Below are 14,967 nucleotides of genomic sequence, written 5' to 3'. Positions count from 1 at the left end.
GCACAAATGCGGATTAATCGTTGGTTACTAACGTACCCGTTTGTCCTTCCAGCCTACCAGAGGTGGAAAACAGATGAGGAAGCTCAAAACCCAAACAGTGGCTACTAGCAGTCTCGCTCTTTTCGTCGACATAAGCTGGATTTATTGGAACAAAGAATAAACAGTTATTGAAAAATACGTTGCGCAACAAGGACGCGATAATTGTATAAAGAGATTACGCGATTATAGATATATTGGGTAGCTTATATCTTTGCTCTTTGAGCTATTTATTTTATTATTTTTTATCCGGTGTATCAGTTTACATTGTAAAAAAGAAAAATGTGCAATAATACCGCATTATTTTCTTTTCTTACAGTCTCTTTACAGAAATAAGAGAAACTAGTGAAATCAATCATTGCGTACAAAACATTTAATGCAGATAATTTCAAAATCTTTATTAAACTTTGCAGTTTTTTTCAATTTTATTTCTTCCCTATAAGCTTTTGTTATCGCAAATGCTCGTATTACGCAAAACATTTCGAGTGATATGTCGATTTATTATGCATAATATAAATACATCAAACTTGACGATCAAATCGATCGGTGCATAATGCGTGTCTGATCTCACCAAGATAATCGTTTTGCACGAATATTGAGTGGTACTTGCCTGAGGATAACTGACTGGCCTGGTCACAGCCAAGTACCTATCCAAACTGATGGCGCATAAATTCAATATCGACGCCGTGCACATCCAAACGTCGACCGCTAGCCACACGGAACACCAGAGATCTCCGTATACCCAAACCTTTCAAGAGAAATATATTCGATATGAAATAGCAACGGCGGAGAATCTTCTGCCATTCAACGTACAAGCTTCGGAAGCGCAAAAAGATATTTAATAAAACCTTATACTTCATTTATTTTCAAGAATTCGAACTAAATGTCAATAAAATATTTCCGCCCATCTCATTCGAATTGTTCGGGTTGGAAAATTAAAACGCCAATTATGTAAAATATTTGATAAATTTCGGTAATGCGGTACATTCGGAATTCGAGTAAAATTGGAAACGTTTGCGACATGCTGAGTATCGGATACGACATAACTTATCGCGAGATAGAAGCGGATAGATTATGCGCATCTCATTATTCACAAAACGCAGTAGATAAGATAAGGGTATGACACATGTCAATCGTCGGATCAATTCCTATTCAGGTCGATGACGATTCACAATACAGCCACGCATCGGAATCTCGTATACCGCATACGACATACGGCGCGTCTGCGCCGTGTCGCATGTACAATGCATTGGCATAATGACCGCCAATACAACGTGTGCAGGACGGCAACCACCTGTTCAAAATTAGCTTTGGCATAATGCTTGCTGAGCGTCACTGATATTGGAATTCAGTAATTAACCCTCATTATTTACTATTAGATTACTATAACTGCGATTGCATTGCCGATAATCGCTAAAGGATTTATTACCCTTTGTCGATTTCTTGTAACATTTATCGAGCATTTGTTTCCTCTCAAATCAAATCGTATTATGAATTGAGCAAATAATAAAAGTTCTCAAAAGTATCATTTTTGAGAATATCTTTTTAATCGTAAATAATTACGCAGTTACTAAAAGTCATTTCTGATCAAACATAAAATGTACTGTAGATGATAATATTAGAAATAAAATGCTGTAGTGCAATATTTGATAAAAAATGCCAAATATAATAAAATCTTTAATTTTTTATAGCAGAAATTCTGTAAAAATTTCCTGCTAAATAGAATATATTGAATTCTATATACTATCAGTGATTGGAAAATTCTATTAATCGCTCGTTAGTGTTCACATGATTGCAATTATATATGTGCATCGATAGCTGCATGTATATATGTATACCACACATACATATATTCTGCGACGCAATTGCCTCGTTTTTATTTTTATCCTCAAACTTGGTTGACGGTGCGTTATTTAATTAAAGCCAATTTTATTTCATAATCAGCAGGTAGGGTATATAGGTACGTTCCGTACTCGAGGAAAAATTACATTAATTAAATAATGTCCCGAGGTATTTAATTTTAGAAAAGTAGCAAGAGATAAAATTAAATTAAAACGTAACATACATCTTATTTATAATCCTCATCCCTCTTGCTTTTTATTGTCTTTAATCGAGAATAACAATTAGATAAACTAAAAGTCTGATAAATATTTTATTACACTTTCTGCACTTTTATATTTTGAATTACTTTCTGTATCTCATTTATCTTTTATTCAAACGCTGCATCATACTCAATATTTGAATAGCCGGTTTTTAAAAGACTTCGACTGTTCATTTTTTTAGCTTGTAACCATCTGACTTTTCTGAGTCTTAACGATATTTAGTTTCTAAAAAATGCTTTGACTGAAATTATCGCTTATTGAAAATAGTTGGAATAATTTTATAAATATTATTATATTGCAGTTATTTTTTTTTTCACCCGAAATATATACGAATCGTTTATTGCGCGTTATATTGAAAATGTTCGTTATTGCTTTTCTCTTGTCTCCGCGTCTCTGTACCATTCGAGCGATTCCTTTGGCAGAAGAAAGAGGCAAGGGGAGGAAGAGCAGGATCTTTTCGAAAAGAAAGAACCGTATCGTGATAAGTACACGAAGAACGAAAGAGAAGAGAACTAACTTACGCTATATCGTGTAAACTTCAGCTAAATGGAGCACGAGCTAAGATAGACTCGTGCCGCTTCCATACCCGCACTATCCGCCACCCACCGACCCGTTTCCGGGTTCGCGCACACCCACACATACGTACACACGTGAATATTGCAGGCGCGCGGAAACCCAGAGTAGAAGGACCAAAGGGAAAAGCCAACAAACTGTTGCGTCCTCCGCGAATCCTACTTAAACCGACTCGTTCGACGACTTCGGGATAAAGTGCTAAAGTACCGTCTTGCTACATCTTCTTTTTTTAATCATAGCGGAGAGATAATCCAATGATTTCTTGAAAGCTATAAAAAATTATTCTATCGTCGTGAAGGAAAACGATCATTTTTTATTAACAATGTGTCAACGTTTCCTTCAAGATCATATCCCGATAATAAGATCTTGTACCGTGAATTTATTATCGAGAAGAGAAAAATATTTTTATGCGCTAAAAGCTCGGCTGTGGAAAAATAATGGACAATTTCTTTCAAAAAAATTGGTTCATGTCATGCAAGTTACGTTGAATAGCTAACAAGCAAAAGATATATTACCAGCAATTTGTGGATCGAAGAATGCACTTTTATATAATCGTCTTGTCAACGTTACAAGGGTTTCATAAAAAAAAAAAGGGCGGAAAAATTGAGATGGATAATTGTGATGCTCGTAATTCGAAATAAAACGCGTATTAAAACGCTGTTCCAAACACTATTTCTGTAGTTATCAAACAAAAATAAAAATAGAACTAATTGGAAAAATTGCGCTTTCAAATATAAACTCGCATGTATTTTTCCTACTCGTCAGAATAATTCGCACTTAATTTAACAACGCAATAGTTTACGCTCTATTCAAATAACGTTCATCTTGATAAAATGCGCTTCGTGTAATACGATCAATGAGTTATATAACACGCTGGAGTGAGTCTTCAAGAAGTGATGCTGAAGAGAGAGAATTATTTTGAACGGGGACGTCTGTCAAGTCTGTCTTTGTTTTTAATATTTTTCACCATACACGGTATATAAATGTGGAAGGAAACATCCTCGCCTATTATTGTTATCCTTCGGTCGCAAACTAAGCATTGGTTCTTATGGAAAAGGCTCACTCCAAAGGTATGTTATGTAGCTCAATGAACACAACAGAGAGACATTGTGAGAGGGAATTGGGCGCTTTGTCCGAGCCATGAGAACACATCGATCCTGTCGAAAACCGTGCGTTAGTGAACAACCGATGAATGAAATTTTGCTGGCGACCAATTCGTCGCTATATCGACGCGTCATAATACCACCACGATTGATGCCATTGTGCTCGGTAGCTGCGTGAAAAATGCACTATTGATTGCGATAAAGTGAATATCGTCGATTCAAGATGAACTTTGACAGGACAATCCAAAACGCAAAATATCATCGATACGTTATTTTAATGGAGCACGATTGAGTGTTCGTGATATGATGTACAATTTTTATCAAGTGTTTTCCTTTCATTCTGTTTTTTCATTGTTTCCGAATAATAATCGTTAGTATGGTAATGTAACATTTTTATAAAAGAGAAAAAAATGTGTAAATTTTTCCTCTCAATTTTAAGCGCAATCCAAGCACAATCGAGTGATATTACAATATTGGTTAATTTTTATCAAATGTTTTTTTTTTTTTTTGCTTTGGTTTTCATGGCAGTGATTGATGATGACATAACACTTTTTTGAAAAGAAGAAAAAAAATATTTAAAATCTTTCTCTCAATTTTAAGACAATGTTCCGTCTCTCAATTTGTTTTATATTTTTATGTTAAATAATGAATTTTAAGTTTTTTCACACTCTGTATTTCTGTATTGAAAAAAAAACTCACCTTGTAGACCTCCCAGGTCGCGCTGAACGGCAAGACGGCGATGCCGACCATCAGATCGGCAACAGCCAGGCTCACGATGAACATATTTGTCACGTTCCTCAGCTTGTTGGTGGAATAGACGGCCAGTATAACGAGGACGTTACCGACTATCACCATGATATTGACGATCGCCAGGACGATTAGGGTAACCACATTCCACATGCTCAACCACTCGACGCCGTCGTGCAAAGCAGCGCATGCGGTGGCGTTCAACTCTCGCATTTTAGTTAACTCTCGCGGTCCGTGTAATCCCGTTGAAGGACTCCAGAGGATTTCGCATACAGCAACGACGACGGCAAACGCAAACTCGTAGCGATGAACGAAACATCTCGTATCGCCATCATCGGGGAGGTCCGTCCGCGTTCACAAAGAGTGTTACGTTAGTACTTGTCGGTTATCCGCACTGTAATATTTTTACGATTTTCATAGAACACCAGAGTCGTCGCACCATCGAGAATGCAGATCGAAGACTTTGCTACCGGCCGGATCGATTCACTCGATGACGAGGAGCGAGGCGACGAGTCGCGTGACTGGAATTTGAAAGAAAAACCCGCTGGGTTATCATATGACTTTTGGACCGCAAAACAATTATGCTTCCTTAATGTGTTATCCTGTCGACTCGTAAGAAATCAGTTAACTGTTTTCTCAATTGATTTACATCTTATGAATGCCACCGAGGTAATTCATGTAACTTTTTGTTCCGCAATCAAAAATCGATCGTCGCTTTAAAATGGAGAAAGGAATTACAGCTCGTTCGAGGGATTATTCATGCTGTTTTTTTGTCACCGCGGCATTATCGATTTTTCTCTCGAATAAAATGCAATGGCTTTTACACCGGCTACGTAACAAGTTAATTATTATACGCTTTTATTTACTTCTTTTTTCTCTGATATTTCTGTTTATCGTTATCGGAAACTATTATTATTACTTTCGTCGTACGCAGCCCGTTAATTAAAGTCCAATCTTCGTAAATTTGCGTCGATATTTCCACATCTACGGCCCGATAAGCTCGTTAATGCTGCGTACATCGAATATACGCTCTCGTCGATAGACTTCAACGTACACTGTGCGTTAATCAATCCGGCGCTTTAGTTTCGCGGTCGCAAATGCAGAAACGTTGTTCCGCACAATCAATAGTATTCACTTTCCGGTCACATAGTCACACGCATTGCACCTTAAATGTCGTCTAACATTACACGACCTTTAAACGACAGTGTTTTCGACAGCGCTGAGAGTATCGAATTCGACGAGCTTCGATCCAGTCTGCGTTTCGTCAATTGTTTGCCGCTCGTCTGTCGCCTCCATTCTCCATCTCTTGTGAATTTCCAATTTGCGATCTATATCATCGTGACATCAATTGATCGCGAATTTTACCAGCGTGAATAAAGAGACAATATTTTCTATAGATAGCTCTCTCCTCGCTTATTTCGGCGCTTTATTCCAAGGAGAAGAATTTTCTCTCTGAGAAAAAAAAAGTTCGACTTCTTCAATACTGCCGAGTGTCTTTTTTCCTTGCCCGGCGCTCTGTGACGCTTTTTTCGTCCAAAGCTGCAGGAATTATCGGATGAATGGAGTGTGCGATTCTATAAATGATATCCCTCATACTATCTCACGCGGAAACGAGCGAGAGAGGGACGATTCTCTAGTTCACGGAAACTGATAAAATCGGTCGTCAATGTCCCCGAGCTTCGTGTTGTCGCGCGATCCACGTGCGGCGCGGTCCATTAACGTTTTCCGAAAATAAAAAAAGAGAGAGAGAGAGAGAGAGACGATAGGAAGCGGCGCAGAGAGGAAACAGTGTCTTAGCACCCTGGGGACACACTGACACCGCTCGTCCCACTCGATTGTCGATTTCCCTTCCCCTACCGCCGCGCACATACCTCGTCTCTTCCTTTTTTCCATTCACCGCGAATATATCGGGATCTATGCAGCCTGCAATCCTCCCCGCCAGCCCGGCTGTGGCCTTAGCTTCCGCTGTATTGCTTCGATTGCACTTTTCACTCCCCCGCACACGCCACCCACGACGATCACGTACCTATCGTTACCCACGGTCACCCTCCCTCCCACCGCCTGCCCAGCATCCTCCGCACGACGGCGCTCCCGCTCTCGTTTTACCAAATCGAATCCAACGGAAGTCTTCCGACACTCGTTCCGCTCGAGAGATCGATGTTATCCTGCGAGAAATTGAAAACAGCGTCGTCGCTTCTATTAGGCGTCGTCGTAGTTGACTTGCGTTCTCCCCTCACGTTTTACCGTCGTTGGTACGACCGGCTGAGTGCCTTTTCCTTCGACCTCAGTCGCCTCCTGATTCCCGATAAGAAGCGACTTGATCCTTCCAGAAAGCGGTGGGCAAGACTTACGGTATAAATCGATGACGGTTTCGAAAAAGAAAAAGCTTAATTGCACGCGTTTGCTCGCATAGAGAGAATCATATATCGCGGAAAGGATTTGTAAGAAATACCTCTGAAGAACTTTAAACAATCTTAGAATGAAAGAAATTTTGTGCTTTTTATTATTATTTTATCTTGTCTCTCTTAGCTCGATAATAATAATTATAATTAAAAATTCTGAGCTTAAGAGTTGAAATTTTATCGAGGAAAAACCGAGTGCGCAAACTCGTTAAATAAATTCTCGATTCTCGCACCGTCGTGTTTGTCGCGCTAGTTAAGAAAGTGGGATTTTCTTATCGGTGCCTTTAGATGAGAACGAACGAATTTAAATGGGACTCTCACATTTGAGCACACACGATCGACCGATCCTCGCGAGCGGATTACGGCTGTGATTTCTACGTGACTGCTTCGAATACAAATTATTCTCCTCTCACATGTCGCTCATCGCGATGTTAAATGGCGATGAACGATGGCAGAGTAGCGATTTCTGTTGCTCGCTTTGCGGCCGAGAGCCCGCTGGCTTCTCACTCGACCCTAACGACGAATATTTCACTTCGTCAAATGGAAATCTCTATTCCCCGGCTGCTGTCTTTTTTTTTGCACCGGCAGAATCTCCATTACGACGAGCGCGTATAAACGACCGCTCGTTACATTCTCGGCCGAACGTAAATATCGGATTACTTTCGTCGTTCCATATTTGATGACCTCGGGAAGTGAGAGTGAGAGAGGATTAAAATTATTTTTCCCAATTTTCTCCGCCATACTTCGATTAAATTCCCTCAATTCTCGCTCGCTTCCGCTCGCGCCCCGTAAAGCCTTCACGACGAAGATTCACGTCCGCCAGGCTCTCGCAACTTCTGATTTTCCACGAACGAGTTCACGGCCCGGCTCTTCCCGACGATCGCGCTTATTCACGATCGACGTGACGGACGGACCCGGGGACGGAGGTCCTTCCGGGCGCGAATCAGGATTTCCCTATTTGCCGTTTGGCACGATCGTTCGTTCTCGTCGAGCCCGAGTGTATCGGGGCGATTGGAAGAAACGGCTCGCCTGAGCTCTCGCGTGTATACGTGCTGTCTTTAACAAACGGCTCCTACGGATGTACGTTTGTATTTGTTTGTATCAAGTTTCGAAATTCCGATTCAAAATGTATCTACGCGCGCGCCACTCGTCCCTCAGGATTACGCTTCCGGCACAATGAATTTACTGTTACGTGGCCAATGGCAAATTGCAACCTTTCTCCTGCGCTCTCTTCCTGGTCTCCTCACATTCTCTTCCACCCACCAGTATTACGTGGAAAAAGCGCAACCGAAATGGCGGGTGCTTTTTCGGCGACTTCCTAGAAGTACGATCACGTATTTCGAAATAGCGAGAATCGAGTTTTTCGCGCAGTTCCTCCAGCAATCGCCCGGCGATCGTTTGTTGATGCGTCGGTGAATGCAAGGTACTTCGAATCGAAGATACTGAAAATTCCCGCAACGTTCGCGTAGATCAATTCCATCGATTGCCTTCGCGCGCCGCCCTTTCGACGATTAACCGTATTATACCTTTTTTCCCTCCGGACGTGCGTGGGCGCGTTTTATTCGTTCGTAGAAATTTCCGGTTCGAATCGTACCTTCTGCGGTCGTTTACGCAAAACAAACAGACAATTTTATTTATTTTAGAGGAAAAATTTTATTTCCCTCTTCGACAATTGATTTCCACCGCCGAAAAAGGGACAGCGAAATTCAGGAACCGTTCGACAGATTTCCAAAGTTACTTTTCACACTTTTCCCTGGAGATTGTTTCTCCTCTTTTCGCTTCGACGATCTTTATAAACGATGCGACTTCTACTTATCGAGCGTGACGCTAGATTTAGCTGCGACTAGTTTTTCCCGCTCGCCGACGTTTTCTTAACTCCGCCGTTTCTTCCGCTCGTCAATTTCCGTTGGATTATATGTTTCCCCGAATCGAATAAAATATCCGGATAGCTCGTCGACGACGGCACTTTTCGTTCGCACTTTCTAATTCGAGTTCGCGGAAGTAGTCGATTGAATCTTTAATTCAGCCGTCTGAATTCCCGCTCGGATATTCCGAGCTATCCTGTTAAGTCGATCGGTCGAAATACTCGTTTCTTTCACCTTCGCTCGATTCTACCTCTTTTTTTCCCTTCTATACGATCGGTTAAGATCTCCAGTGAACCGCCAATTATTTCTCCCTCGCACCTCTCGAGAAGAAGACGCTAAAGCGCTACATGAATTTTCAATTATCCCTTTCTATAGCTTTCCCGACACTCTTGCAAATTTTCTTTAATTACATCGCGTTTGCACGGTGATCTAATATGCCGAATGAATTCCCAACCCCTTTGGCTCGGTTGCGATTTATTCCCGAAGCTGCGCAAAACGCCGGGTGAATATTTGATGAGATCGTTTGCTACTATCGCACTTCCGTCTTGCGGAAGTCCGGCTGTTACACCGTCTGATTTCGACGAGAACTTGAATAATACCGATGCCATTGCGATAATATTTAATCAGCATCTCCAGGAAAGCACCGGTGTTTAAAAAACAATCGACCAGTTCTCAACTAAGTAACTTTTTTAAGCACATTATTTCTTCGCGAAAACTTCAGTGTTCAGTCAGTTCCGGTTTCAGATAGTTCAATTTCACCGAAATGTCTTGAGCGACCTATCGTTGATTTTATCGTTTCTTAAACGCGCTGAAAATCTCTTCCCGGAAATTCGAGTCGAATAATTGTGTCCAAGAAAATCGCGTTAAAATCAGTTTTTGATTTTAAGCTAAATTTTCAACAACTACACTTTTGATTATGCCGCGTACAAGTACATATATTTCCGTTAAAACGTTCAATAAAAGTTCCGGTTTCAATGTGATTCTTTGCCTTTATACTTTTTTCGAAGCGTCGGACTACAGCCGGCGAATTATCCGCTCGAGTACTATTCACCTCTCCACGTTTCGACTTTCAATCGGCCCCCGATTCTCTCCTCTTTAATCGCTCTTTCTTCGGCTTTTCTGCCGCTCGATGTTCATTCCCAATTCATTTGAAATGCTCGTTTGCTCGCGAGTAATTTCTCTTCTCTCCCCGCCTTCTTTTTTAATATTTCCTCTCAACCGCCTACGCTTTTTAATCGTCGCTCTCCTTTAATTAGTATCTCTATCTACGTTCTACAAAACACTGCAAAGTTTCGCGAATCTTTGCAATAGACTTGAAACATCGAATAACCTTAACTTGTGACCTAGCGTTGACGATGACGATAACGACGTCCCTTTTTTCCGCCGATGCAGCGAAATAATTTTAGCCGACGAGTGTGACTCGACTATTGGACAGCACGAGTGTCACTCGAACTTTCCAATGCCGGCGATTCTCTCCTTTGGCAAGTCTCCAAGTACATTCTTTCGTCACTTGACGCGACCAAAGTTATCGTGAATTTCGATCGACATGCGCGAACACCTCGTGAAATCTTCCGCAAACTTTCGGGAACAGCGATTGCTTGTTGACAATGACGAGAAAGAGAGAGATCGTAGGAACAATCGACAGCGTGTTGTAGAACGCGGTTAATCGCGGATTGGCGCGCGCCAAGTTCGTATACCAAGAACGTTCCGCCGATGGGATCGCATTTCGTTCGCGTTTCTTCCGCGCGCGTGATCGTTAGTCGACGATGCAGCTGCGTGCTCTCGTCGACGTCGCATAGGGAATTCTCTCGCCGTCGTTTGTATGCAACCGGCGCGCTTCACGACGGCGCTAATAAACGCGAATGCGAGAGGAACAACGAGTACTCCCGCAACGCACGTCTTCGCGAAAATGAGATTCGTTCGCCTTAATTATTCTTTGGTAGAGCTAGTTTTAAAGAGTGCGAATAGCACTCAGACTCGGATAGCGACTCGGATAGTTAACGTTTACAGCGCGACCGGTGCGCGGCAATGTTTATCGCGTGACAGGATACAACAGAGATATTAATAACGATCGATCTAATTGGATGACGTCATAACTTACGACGACAATGTCCCGGGCTCACTTATTCTTCCTGGGAAGTCGGTGAGAAGTCTAACTTGATCAGTCTTGAACGGTCTTTGCGCATCAAGCATCCGGTGTCGGGGTGTCTAGGAGTAAAAATCACAGCCAGCGAAGTGTAATTGCGCTCATCGATCGTCGCCGCAATCGCGATCAGTCTCGTGTGCTCTCGTCTGAGTGTGTTCCCGCCTCTCTTCACTCTCGACTTACAGTCACGGAGATGCGCCGAGTTATCTTCCGACACCTAGCGCACTATCTATATCTCAGCAATCTGAAGAGCGCCGCCTTCTTGATGCGCTTCGATCGCATTATTTCGTTCGATCGACCTCCGCTCGGCGAGACGATCGGCGTTTCCAGAAGACCTTCTCGGGGCAACGTGCATCTCACGGGTACGCACTTGTCGATGATTTATTCCGCCCTCGAGCTCATTCCGCCCCCACGTGGCAGCGTCTGTAAAAGAAAGCATGAGAAAAATCTCGTTGTTACTGTTGCAAGGGCTGACGATCAACTGGCAACGACAAACCGGATTAATCTCGAAGTGAAACAATGATGAAATTGCGCTTTCAGGAAAATATTCAAACGTTACTCAGTTACTCGGTTTCTTTGACGGGAACAAAGTGGAAGAAAAATCTTATACTAAAAAAAAAAAAAAATAAGTTTCCTCTTTAAACTTAATAATCTTTTTATATCCCTTTGAGTTCTAATAATAAAGTAGAAATTAAATTTTTTTGATCGGTTCTTAATTGATTGAAAAAATGATTCTAAAGAACAAAATATCGATATGTTATTTCCTTTAAAAATTAATTAATAATTTTTTTTTATTTTATCCCATATATACATGTATAAGACAATTGTTCAACACATTCACCGCCATGATGGTCACCGGTGATCGACAAGGCGTAATTGTTGAAAACAATTAACCACGCAATATTACTTACATTTGTAAAAGTATGACTATGTTTAATAATAGTAGAAAAGTATGAACAAAGTTCTTTGACGAACAAATCAATGCTTTTATCTATTAAAATTTTACAAATAATTATTTATTCTCTTTCTTGAATCTAAAATAATCCAAGTTGCGTGAATAAAAAGTCAGCCAAAATACGTTTGACGGCGAATGTGTTAAAAATAAAGATACAACAAAATTAATTTACGAGAATAACGCAAATTTAATTATTACAATAACTCAAATTATGACATTAATGCCATTACCTTTTTTTTTATCAATAATCTTTATTTTATCTATATTTGCAATCTTATAATTCCAATATTATTACATTGTTGTGTGCGGCTTTCAAATCTGCGTGGAATTCTGAACAAATTTGGTTATTCTGAGCTGTCAAACAGATCGGATGTATGAGGAGCGGAACGGTGTGCGCGAAGTCGATAGAGGATTCGGTTCAAAGACTAAATGGAATCGAACGCAGATGAATGGACAAGTCCGGACGAGCGAAAGCGGGATGCCGATGGACGACAACAGCCAGTCAAATACGAAATATACGCGTCGACGAATGCTGGAAATGAAGGTCATCGGTCTATTACCGTACAGCGTTGTCACGCGCGCGTTTCCTCCTGCAAAAATTGCAATTCGCGCAGTGCGAATGGCTTCTCATTGAACGATTTTGTTAAAACTGTAAATGTCAAACCCGATAAAAACGTAGAATATATCGTCGATAACGAACGCTTGTAATCGCGAATCGTGTTTGCGCGATGTCAATTTTCCGCGATTTTAGTTTTATCCCCGCGTAATTGCATGTCAACTTTCAAACATTAATCGCAAAAAGCAAACGATAAATATTTTCATATGTACAATGCATTTGCATATTTATGCATTTAAATATTTCGCAATTTCGTTAGCGTAAGCAAACGTGTTTGTAATACGTTGATTGCGCCTAAATATGCAATAAAGTAGAATATATTTACTTTTTGTCATCGTCTTGTTTGTAAATTGGGGATGACTCTCTTTCGTTCATTCATTTTTTTTTGCGCAATGTGCACCTGGTGCATTCGAGTGAAACACCCGCTCGATAAAAACGTTTGACGTAATTCATCGAAAATAGTCGAGGGCAGAGTGACAAGACGAAATCGTTTCGTGCTTTAAACAATTAAAAGTATTAACACTCTTTCAAGTATTTTTCATAGAAGTCTCGATAAATTCTATCTATTCCTGCTTCTAAAATGATTACAGACCTTTGTTCGCCGTCGTTCAAATGAAAATATTCTTTCATTAGCATTCTTTTATACTCTTTTTCGAAATACCAAGCCTGTTGAAACGCTCTGCGTAAAGAAAATTAAATCTCGCTGTTAATTCATGACCTTTTCCAATCGTTCGTCTGTAAAATTTGCTTGGGTACGTTATTCCTCTTACGTTCTTTATATTACACGTTTGAAGAAATAATTCGATTTTTCACATTCTTTCACTTTTAATCTCACATATTTACAGTTTAAATTATATTTTCGTATCTATCTTATAATATAATGAAAAAATATCTATATGCACAATTCTTCAGAATTACTTTTCTCCAAATATTAATTTAACTAATATTTTTTGCCTAAATTCAGACAATACAAACTTGCGTTTGCTACAAAGAAACTTCTGCTCGTTTCTCCATTTCCTTACCTCTATTAATGTTGTTAAAAAACAACGTGCACAAAGCGTTAATTACGTGCGCGGCTTTGTCCTGTTATTGTTCGGGCGCGAGATACATATTCGCTGATACGGCAAAGAGACTGCGAGTGTGAAGTAGCGAATGATAGACAAGAGAAAGGAGGAAATGGGCAAAGGTAGAACTAAACGTTCGCGTACATTACCAGGCACACACGTATATTTGCGGCTAGAAATGCAGAAATGCAGCGCCGAAATACAGTGCATTGGCTTACAACAAGTAAGAACATTTCGTCTATTAATTAACTTTTGCCCTTTGTGCTTATGTAAATATGCGTAAAGGATTATACGTAAGTTATCTCTCCTTTGACCTAGTCTTGTCAACGTGTCACTTCTGTTACGAGTCTTCGCTTAAATTACATATGTAACACTGTTATGTATTACATCCTCTACTGTATTAAATATCTTTGAAATATCACTGGGTGCAATAAAATTGCAGCTTTTGTCCAAACAATAGCGCAAATTTTTGCTCAACACGTATTTCGTTATTTGCAAAATAATCTAATTTAAAAATGGCAAATGAGCAAATAGATATAAATATTGATAAAAACGATTCTATATATATATATATATATATATATATATATACATAATACAGAGAGAGAAAGGGATGTTCAGATAAACATATCTAAATTCGAGAGCGGTGTACGATAAAGAGGAATATGTACAAGCTATGAAAGGCCTTACAGTGCGCGTATAAGTACACATTCATCGCGTATGCATGTACATCGGCTTGGAAAAAGGATGGCCCTTTATGAGCGCGCGAATAGAGTCGGTTATATGCGAGCGTACAGCGTGTCTTTGGAGTATACTGGTAGCGTGGATTTTCATCCGCTCTTGTGTTTGCAGAAGCAGCCAACTCCAGAAGGAGTCAAGAAGCGTTTCTATAATCAGGAAGCGTCAAGAACAAGAGGCGTATTGTGCGAGAAGCACCAGCTATTTCAATTATATCGTTCAATCTATAATAATTAATACAACTATCTCATTTATTTTGGTAGAAACATGGATTTTCACACTGAAAACATAGATTTTCACCCGGTTCTTATGTTTGCAGAAGCTCGAAGCAATCAGGATCAAGAAGCATTTCTATAATCAGGAGTAAAATACGAAGCACAAGAGACGGTATTGTGTGAGGAACTCCACCTCAATTATAATCGTATTATTCAGTTTATAATAATTAATTAATTAACGACAGCTGCTTGCGACCATGATTTTATTTTAGCAACTTATGCAATGCATTAATTGTGTCATTAATCAACGAGTAATTTGTGAAAACTTTAAATATTGGCTTTAGAAATCTAAATTAAAAAAATCGAAATATATTTTAAAAATCCAAATGCTGAGAAAACGTGGAG

At 40.1% G+C, this 14,967-nt stretch overlaps 1 protein-coding gene across 5 annotated transcripts in view; it reads right to left on the bottom strand.

The window, feature by feature from the left end:
* Window positions 1–14,967, bottom strand: part of Oamb (Octopamine receptor in mushroom bodies) — a 115,017-nt gene that overhangs the window by 5,155 nt on the left and 94,895 nt on the right. For all 5 annotated transcript variants that reach the window (XM_012367658.2, XM_012367659.2, XM_012367653.2 and 2 more), the window contains 4 exons: window positions 10,930–11,397; window positions 4,514–5,082; window positions 647–784; window positions 37–135 (listed from right to left, as the gene is read on the bottom strand). In XM_012367658.2, the coding sequence (XP_012223081.1) occupies window positions 37–135; window positions 647–784; window positions 4,514–4,774 (498 nt within the window). In that variant the 5' untranslated portion in view covers window positions 4,775–5,082; window positions 10,930–11,397. The remainder of the gene's footprint in view (window positions 1–36; window positions 136–646; window positions 785–4,513; window positions 5,083–10,929; window positions 11,398–14,967) is intronic.

Source organism: Linepithema humile, chromosome 4 (genome assembly GCF_040581485.1).
Source record: "Linepithema humile isolate Giens D197 chromosome 4, Lhum_UNIL_v1.0, whole genome shotgun sequence".
NCBI lineage: Eukaryota > Metazoa > Arthropoda > Insecta > Hymenoptera > Formicidae > Linepithema > Linepithema humile.
This window is presented reverse-complemented; position numbering and strand designations above follow the sequence as displayed.